The following is an 8,904-nucleotide window of genomic DNA, read 5'->3' on the forward strand; positions in this document are numbered from 1 at the left end:
AAAAATTAAGACCTCAAACAATAGCGGAAGACATCATGGAAGTGATCACCAACAATAATACTGAGTTGCTATTACCTAGCAAGGCACCGTACGTACATGGCCTCTATCGTATTGACGATGAACTTAGGAGCTTCTGATCCTGCCTAGTGGATATGCGTCGACCAATCTGACGCTAAGCATGCAATAATCTCTTGGTATCTCTTCTTCCTCCTCGATGTCTTCATCCCTATCACCTTCCACTTCATCCTCTCTTATGCGCTCACCCATCGCACCTAGGAGATGATGGTCCAGCCCTCCCTCACATTCGCCTCTGACCTCTGCTACCTCTACATCTTTACTTTCATCCATCGCTACAACCTTCACTTCTTTCTTTTCCTTAATAAGTCGATCGAGAAGTGCGAGCGAGTATAGGAGGGCTCCATGGACTAACTCAATCGTTTCTTTCACTTACTCTCTATCTTCATGATGTCGTGCTTCATGAGAGAGATGACTTACAAAGTATCATGATACTTATCGAGATTGGAGCGAATGTTATTCATAATAGTAGACAACACCGTGATAAGAGACGTGATGACATACGCCTTGAAGCTAATGAGTAACATCCATAATATAAGTAGACTATAACATCTGTTAACTTAGACTTAACGAGAAACTTATATGTTATATTTTTAAAATATAAAAATTATTTTAAACATGAGTAAATTATAAGGGCTTAAGAGATCCATGACCAAAACCATAGAAAATGAACCTTAATCCTAAATTACATATATCATTATATTAATAATTTATTATGATTTAACATACCATATAAATAAATTTTAACGTTTATTAACTGATAAAAAATTATATATTAAAATTTTAAAAATATATAAATTATTTTAAATATGAGTAAATCATAAAAATTTAAGAGATCCAAGATCTAAACCATTAAGGTTAAATAAACCTTAATCATTTTACTAAATATAATATTCCTTAAACTAAAAGGTGCAAAACACAAAATTTAAAAGGGCATTAATCTGGCTGATTAAAAAGAATGCTCTCCGAAAAATGTGAGTAAAAAACAATAAATATGTTCAAGTGAATAAAAAGATGAAAGTATCTTCACGTGCTACATGTCAGGTGTATTATTATGAGTTTTGAGTGTATGTGTGTGTCTTATGTGTATGTTGTTTGTGTGTGTGGTGTGTTATAAGTTACGTATGTATGTGTATATTTTTTATATGTTATGTGTGTGTGTAGTGTATGTTGTTTGTATGTGTATTATGAGTCGTGTATATTATGTATATTATGTATGTGTTGTGTGTGTAGTGTGTGTTATTTGTGTATTGTGTATGTATGTTATGAGTTGTGTGTGTTGTGTATGTTGTGTGTGTATTGATATGAGTTGTGTGTTTGTGCATTGTGTATATGTGTGTGTAGTATGTGTTGTTTGTGTGTGTGTGGTGTGTGTTATAAGTTGCGTGTGTATGTGTGTGTTTTGTATATGTTATATGTGTGTAGTGTGTATTGTTTGTGTATGTGTTATGCATTATGTGTGTGTGTTTTGTATATTATATGTTGTGTGTGTGTCTTTTTGTGTTGTGCGTTGTTTGTGTTATATGATATTTTTGTATGTTATTTAGTGTATGTTATGTGTGTGTAGTATGTGTTGTTATGAGTTATGTGTGTGTGTTGTTTGTGTGTATGTTATGAGTTGTGTATATGTTATGTGTGTGTGGAGTGTGTTTGTGTGTGTGTAGTGTATTATTTGTGTGTTGTGTGTATGTAGTGTGTGTTATAAGTTGTGTGTGTATGTGTGCGTATTGTGTTATGAGTTGTGTGTGTCTAGTGTGTTGTTTGTGTGTATATGTTATGTGTGTGTGGTGTGTGTTTGTATGTATAGTATATTGTTTGTGTGTTGTGTGTGTGTAGTGTGCGTTATAAGTTGTGTGTATATTGTGTTATGAGTTGTGTGTTGTTTGTATGTTGTTATGTTATGAGTTGTGTGTGTTGTGTATGTTGTGTGTGTTTGTGCGTTGTGTATATGTGCGTGTTGTGTGTGTGTAGTATGTGTTGGTTGTATGTTGTATGTTGTTTGTGTGTGTATGTGTGTATGTGATATGTGTTATAAGTTGCATATGTATGTGTGTGTGTTAGTGTATGTTATTTGTATGTGTATGTTGTGTATGTTATGAGTTATGTGTGTATGTATGTGTTATGAGTTGTTTGTGTATGTGTGTATTATATGTGTGTAGTATATCTTGTAATAAGTTGTATGAGTTATATATGGAAATAAGATATTAAAATTTGGAAAGGAATATATGTTAATGTCAAACTTAGAAAGTATATAGACACGTAAAGCCATATATAAAAAATAAATACTGAAATTTAGTATTATTTGAATTTATATGCGGATTCGGATTCGTTTAACCCAATAACTGATCCGTTTGCTCACCCACTTAGGCTCTCTCTTCATTGCATTAGCCTATCTTGTGGATCGAAGTCGGTGTTCAATAAGATCATAGGTGTTATACACATCGATTAACGGTTGAGATGCTCTCAGCAAATGGATCTCATCCGTTAGATCGATGTGGACAAACATGGGAAAACAAAACCGGAGGGTACGATTTAGCACCTGCTTGGAGCAATCGGCGCCAAGAGCGGCGTCCGCAGGCTCCTCCTCCGCCTCCTCGATTTCTCCGGCCACTTCTTGGCCTCCGCCGCCACCTTCGTAGAGTCCCCGGCGTTTCGAATACTCCTCTCCTCCGTTGTCCCCGACGACGCGCCAGCGGTGCTCCGGAAGTCCGATCACGGTGGAGGGTGAAGAGTGCCGCACAACCCCGCCGGAACCTTAAGAAGAGATAGGCAGTTTCTGCTCATATTTTGCTTGAAGGTGACAGAGATAGCATATACGCACCGTGGTAGCCCGCGAGCTCCGTTTATACTCTCGTGATCCGAAACGCCTACTCTAAAATCCTCAAAACCCCTTCTTTCTTTGGCGGCGCCTCTTCGCCACCGATGGAAGTGGTGATCGCCTCCTCCCCGGTGGACGTCGGCATCGGTTGTTGGGACCTACGCTCGGGCTCCGAGCAGCTCCGGTACCGCTCGTGCTCCTCCGCTCCACATGGCCTCGTCTCCATAGCCGGCCGCTTTCTCGCTTCCTCGCAGCTCCGCGATTCCCCTTCCTCCGCCTCTTGCCCCATTTTCTTCTGGTCCTGGGATAAGGTGAGTCCTAATCCGAACCTTTCTTCCACATCCCCACTTCACGCCCTGTTTCATACTCGTGTTGGATAAACGATCTCATAATTCTCGCTCTATGTTTCAGCCTCAGGTGGAAGTTAGGAGCTTCCCGGCTGAGCCGATTGGACCACTTGTTTCCAATTCAGAAGGCACTTACATCATGGGAGGAGGACCATCCGGCATCATCTACCTCTGGGAGGTAATATTTTGCTTTTCCACTTCTGATTTCTTAGGCAAGATTTACTTTTTCCGTCGTCTTCTCTTTAAGACACTGGTATGAGAATTTTCCGTCTACTTGGGACTCAAAATTTTGATGCACGACTTTTGGTCTGTGTGTCTAAATCTGTTCTTGATTCTCTCATCCACCTTGTTTAAAGTCAAAGGGGCCGTATTATGCTTTCATTTTGGTTTTGATGTCAAAGTTTGTTTTGTTTTGTTTTCTAATGTTTGTCTTGTTAGCTCCCTCTCTTCATAGAAAAACTCATAAGAAAAGCTTAGATTTATCTTTAAATTTATCAAGGTTGCTAGTGGGAAATTGCTCACAAGGTGGCATGCACATTATCGGTCTGTCACCTGTCTCACTCTCTCCAAGGACGAGTCTTTGCTAATATCAGGGTCTGAGGATGGCTCTGTCAGAGTTTGGTCCCTTATGATGTATGTAATTCTTAGTTTTTTTCTTGTCGAAATTGTTCCTTTATGTTGTCTTGTCTAAAATGCTAATATAATTTTTGTAATGTTTGGCAGGATGTTTGATGACATGGCAAAGGCTTCTGCTGGTGTTCTTTATAGATATAGCTTTTCGGAACATGCTTTACGTGTCACTGATGTTGTTGCGGGACATGGGTTATGCAACTCCATTATCATCTCAACCTCAGAGGATCGAACATGTAAGGTTCGTTAGTTGTTACACTTTGTACTTCTTTGAAAAGAGTAGTTGGTTATATTAGGAAATTAGTTGTCAATAGGAACACAACCAGATGCCGAGGGACTTCACTGTTGTGTAACTTCAACTGAAAAATTTTGAGGTACACAAATGATGCATCTGAATTAAGAGGTTAATTTCCCTGAATTAGATGATAGCTTATAATATATTATCTCATAACTTACTCTTAGTCTTTGTTTCAAAACAAAGTCTAACTCTGCTCCTCAAGTTGAACATGCTGATGGTAAGAATCTTTCTTTTCAAAATTTTACTGTAGTGGCAGTATCTTGGTAGCTTGAACAAAAGTTATTTGCTTTATTCTTTCTTTTTCCTAGCCCAATTTAAACTTTGACCATAAAGTAGATTATAGATGCTTATTAGGGTCAAGGTGCTCTCAATGGTGTGACCACCTTTTTTGCAGAATGTCAGTTCTATTACTGCAAGCTTAACTTAATTTACTTATATGTTGAACTGAAAAGATAATTTTAATCTGTTGTTAGAAAATTGATCCCCCTTCCTCCCAATGCTAATTGTCTATGTTCGTATTTTAGATTTTGAAGATAACTTCTTTTGACTACTGCATATGTTCCAGATATGGAGCCTATCTGAGGGTTTGTTATTGAGGAGCATTACGTTTCCTTCCATAATTGATGCTATTGTAATGGATCCTGGGGAGCATGTGTTCTATGCTGGTGGCCGAGATGGCAAAATATATATTGCAGCGCTAAATGCTGAATGCAACCGCAATAGCATACACGGGATGTTCATCATTGGTGCCTTATATGATCACAGGTCTCAATATGCTGTTAGTCAGTTTTGATAATCACTTATATACATGTATATATTTAGCAACAATTGTGTTTTGTGTGTTCTGGCAAATTTCTATGAAGAGACTATACTGTAGATATCTAATTTGTGTTCTTAGATATATCAGAGGTTTGTTGTATTTGATGCTTTCTATTTCCAAATTGCCTTTATCTTGATGTTTTAGTTTTGAATTTTTCATGTAAGCTTGTCATTGCTTGTCATTCTGCATTTCCTCAAAAGTCAATTTACCTTTACCTTTGGGTCTTGGAATTTTACATCTCACCATCTTTTCCTGCCTTTATTGTTTGTTCGGTTGCATCAAGTATAACAGTAGCAGAAGACCTGGGGTTCCAAGAGTCTGTTTACCAAAGATTTTGCTTATTTTTGATTTTTTTTTTCCAAGAGACTTTAATCGCTTTCTTTTATAAGAAATATTTAGCTGAAATATTTTTTTGACTTTAACATTTTACCTTAGAGAGATACATAACTAAAGTAATTTAGCTTGCAGTTTGATTTGCATGCATGCTTATATGCACTAATATATAGGTGTAACTTCAATGCTTAGTCTAAGCTCTGTGGGTAATCATAATTGTTTCATGTTTTGTTGACCCTTGTTAAGTTTCAATTGGGAAATCGTCATTGTCTTGTTACTGCAAGATGTGTTAGACATATTTGTACTTCAAGTGCACTTTCTGTATCTTGTATATGGATTTAATCACATTTTTGCTTTCTTCTTCAGCATTTTCCTTTTCGTGATTTAATTTAAGCTGTTTTTGTCATCCAGTAAGGCAATAACATGCCTAGCATTTAGCACGGATGGAGTTACTCTAGTGTCTGGGACTGAAGATGGTATTGTCAGAGTTTGGGATACAAAAACCAAGCATGTTACTCGTGTTTTGAAACATGCGAAAGGTACATCAATAACTAGGATTCTAGTATAAAAAATGTTTAAATTACTTCGGATGCCTAATTATGTGATGCTCTTTCCTCTTCCTGTTATGACATGTGCATGTAATGGATTCCTATGTTACTATGATTTCTAACTATGTATTTACTTGTACCTTTCACTATCAATAGATGCACAAGTTATGATTAGTGGTGTAAGGAGAGATAGAGGAAGATTAAAAAAATCTTTATTAGTCAATTAAAAAATGATCTGCTGGTTCTTAGTTTAATTAGTGATATATTTTTTTTTGCAACGGACAAGTAGTGAAGGCGGGATTTGAGCTCGGTAGTTTGTCAAAATCTTTATATGCTGAGTTAGCTAGGACTTTCACAATATGTTTGATGAGATTTCAAACCTTTAATCTCAATCAGTGATATTACCTACAATAGAGCAAAATTGTGGATAGAATTCCATATAGGGTGACCACGAATAGATGGTTTAGCTACTGTGTCCATATTTTTAGTCATACATGCATAAACAAAAAGGATCTATGTTGATGCTTCTGTTCTATAACTTTTCTATTATTAGCTATAAAGATCTCTACAATTGCCTCAAGTATCTCGTCAATGCAAAGCATGACGTATTGCTTATTTTCATGCTTTATTATCTATATAATTACCCAGTTTTCATAGACTGAATCCTTTTATTTATTCATTATGGATTATTCTCCATTTTTTGAAAACTTGTTTGAAGTTGTTGAAAACTGAAATCTTCATTATCACCATGATACTTCACTTCCCTAACTGCATACAAATTCATGTTGATATAATCTTAATTGTAATTATGCACTTTGATTCACCTCCCCTTTAATCCGGAAAAAAACAATACGATACGGTTGTATGTTTGTTGCAGTGACTACTAATTTAGACCTCAACTTTTAGTTTCTTTTCCTAGTGATTAATAGTTAACAAGTAGGAGGCTTAAATTGATGGTTGATTTTTTGTGACAGGTCCTATCAACAATGTTCTTATAGTTAGACAGCCATTACTTCGAAATCCTATATCAGTGAACAGGAAGCATTTGAATTTGTCATTGCCACCCCCACTGAGCAAGTATGTTGATTCTACAGATGCAGAAGTTAAAACTAATGCTATTGTATTGCTTCAGTCTCCTTGCCATGATCCAGAAGAAATAAGATTTTGCAGCTCATATGTGATGGAGAGGCAAATCAAAGAGCTTCAGGTATCTTACTTATCTATGATACCCATTTTCTGCTGAAAGCATTCGACTTCAAGTAATATGTCTGTATATCTGAACATTAGATGCAGTTTCTTTTATATATACATTGTAACCTTTGGTGCTTTGGTGTTTCCTCTTTGATAGATAAAATTTTAATGAACTTACCAAGAAACCTTTGATATCTGAAGGGGCATGATCTTAATGTCTGTCTTAGCAATGCTTATTTCAGTCTAAACCATCCAAGTAGGTATTTTAAACCCAGATTGGACTTATGATTAACACCTTTATGCTATAACCTGTACCCATATTCAGGCAATGGATTAGATATAGTTCGTCAGGTAGGTTATTTTATCATACATTGCACAAAACTATACCAGTCTGGGCACGTGCCTGAAAGGAATATGCTAGAATGAATGCATTTGTAGCTGGAGAAACTTTCCATATTGCTTGTTGCTAATGATGAAGTTTTTTATTCTATCACTTTTAATTCATTTTTTATCATCACAAAATCCTTGATATTTTTTTCTAATTAGTCCAAGTTAGGCTATTACTTTGACTATTTGATCCATGAAGAATCAAAAGAGTAGCTGTTTGAAGAAGGACATGGCACCTTCTTCAAACAGCTACTCTTTTTGTTCACTAACAATTGTGTGGGGCATCACAAAATGCTTCTCACTAACCTCTTACAGATAACTTTGCCATGACATCCGTGTCTTGTAAAACCTCTACTTTCTGAAAAGAAATGCATATGTGATAAGAAGTGAAGCCTCTTGTTTATGAAATCAAAACTCTTCCTGCATGCTTGATTGCTTGGGCTCAAAATTTGTGTAATGCCCCACACAATTATTAGTGAACAAAAAGAGTAGCTGTTTGAAGAAGGTGCCATGTCCTTCCCTGTTTGATAATTCTGGAATGCTGGTATCCATATCTGGGAAGGAGGTTCAGTGGCAAGAGACAATAGTCTTTAAAGAAGAATTATGGCCTTTTATCTCTACTTGAATGGTTCAATTTTATGGTCTTTAGCTCATGATATAATCTGGCATTCTTCAAGGATATTGTCTGTTTTCATATAAACTTGGCCTCTCCAAATGATCAAGAAACAAGCACACTGCTGAGTGCTGATGATGACATTTCTGTTTCTTTCTTTGTTTTCCCCTTCAGAAACAGAACATTTCAGGTGCTGCTGAAATGGAGATGGAAAGACTTAGGCTGGAATGTAAAAGGAAAACACAACTGGTTCAGCAGTGGAAGAAGCTGTATCAGGACATGCAGTCTCTGTGTGTAAATGAGCTGATGGATGGAACCCAGGTGAGCGACAGCTAAAAGCAGCAGCATAAAAACAGCTATAGTGTAATCATGAAAGCCATCTCTTGCTATGGTTTAGCTTTTGTTGTTATATGGTTTTTTAGTAGCCCAAATTTTGCTTGGTAATTCTTGCTACACAAGCGATTCACCATTATTATGATAGGTGGTGGGATGTCTTAATAGCTTCAAATTTTGGGTAAGCAACTTTTTGAGTTTAGTCTAACAGACTTCGTTTCATTTTCAGAAAAAAAGGCTTGATGAAAGTATTTTTTTTTAATTCACAGTTCATCGTGTTTCAGCAACTGCAGATATCTCTGTTGTCCAATATCTTCTCTATTAAGAATGTTTTGTCTCTGGAAAAAGTGACTTCCCAAAGTTCTCTAGTTTAGAATTTGTAGCTGGAAAACAGATTCTCTCCTGTTGGGTAGGTAAAAGTATTTATCACCATATGCTACTGGAATTCTTAAAATGTCAGAAATAAGATGAGATTTCAACATTTACATATTATTCTTGCAAAATTAGAAAT

The 8,904-nt window shown here is 36.4% G+C and overlaps 1 protein-coding gene across 1 annotated transcript; it reads left to right on the forward strand.

The window, feature by feature from the left end:
• The first annotated feature begins 2,523 nt into the window (after positions 1-2,523).
• Positions 2,524-8,655, forward strand: LOC103983287 (protein ROOT INITIATION DEFECTIVE 3-like). The gene is made up of 8 exons (XM_065107134.1): positions 2,524-3,204; positions 3,305-3,418; positions 3,740-3,873; positions 3,964-4,111; positions 4,734-4,933; positions 5,733-5,860; positions 6,844-7,076; positions 8,235-8,655. The coding sequence occupies exons 1-8, from the start codon at positions 2,998-3,000 to the stop codon at positions 8,394-8,396; spliced, it is 1,326 nt and encodes a 441-aa protein (XP_064963206.1). The 5' UTR covers positions 2,524-2,997; the 3' UTR covers positions 8,397-8,655.
• The last annotated feature ends 249 nt before the right edge of the window (positions 8,656-8,904 follow it).

This window comes from Musa acuminata, chromosome BXJ2-4 (assembly GCF_036884655.1).
Source record: "Musa acuminata AAA Group cultivar baxijiao chromosome BXJ2-4, Cavendish_Baxijiao_AAA, whole genome shotgun sequence".
In the NCBI taxonomy this organism is placed as follows: Eukaryota; Viridiplantae; Streptophyta; class Magnoliopsida; order Zingiberales; family Musaceae; genus Musa; species Musa acuminata.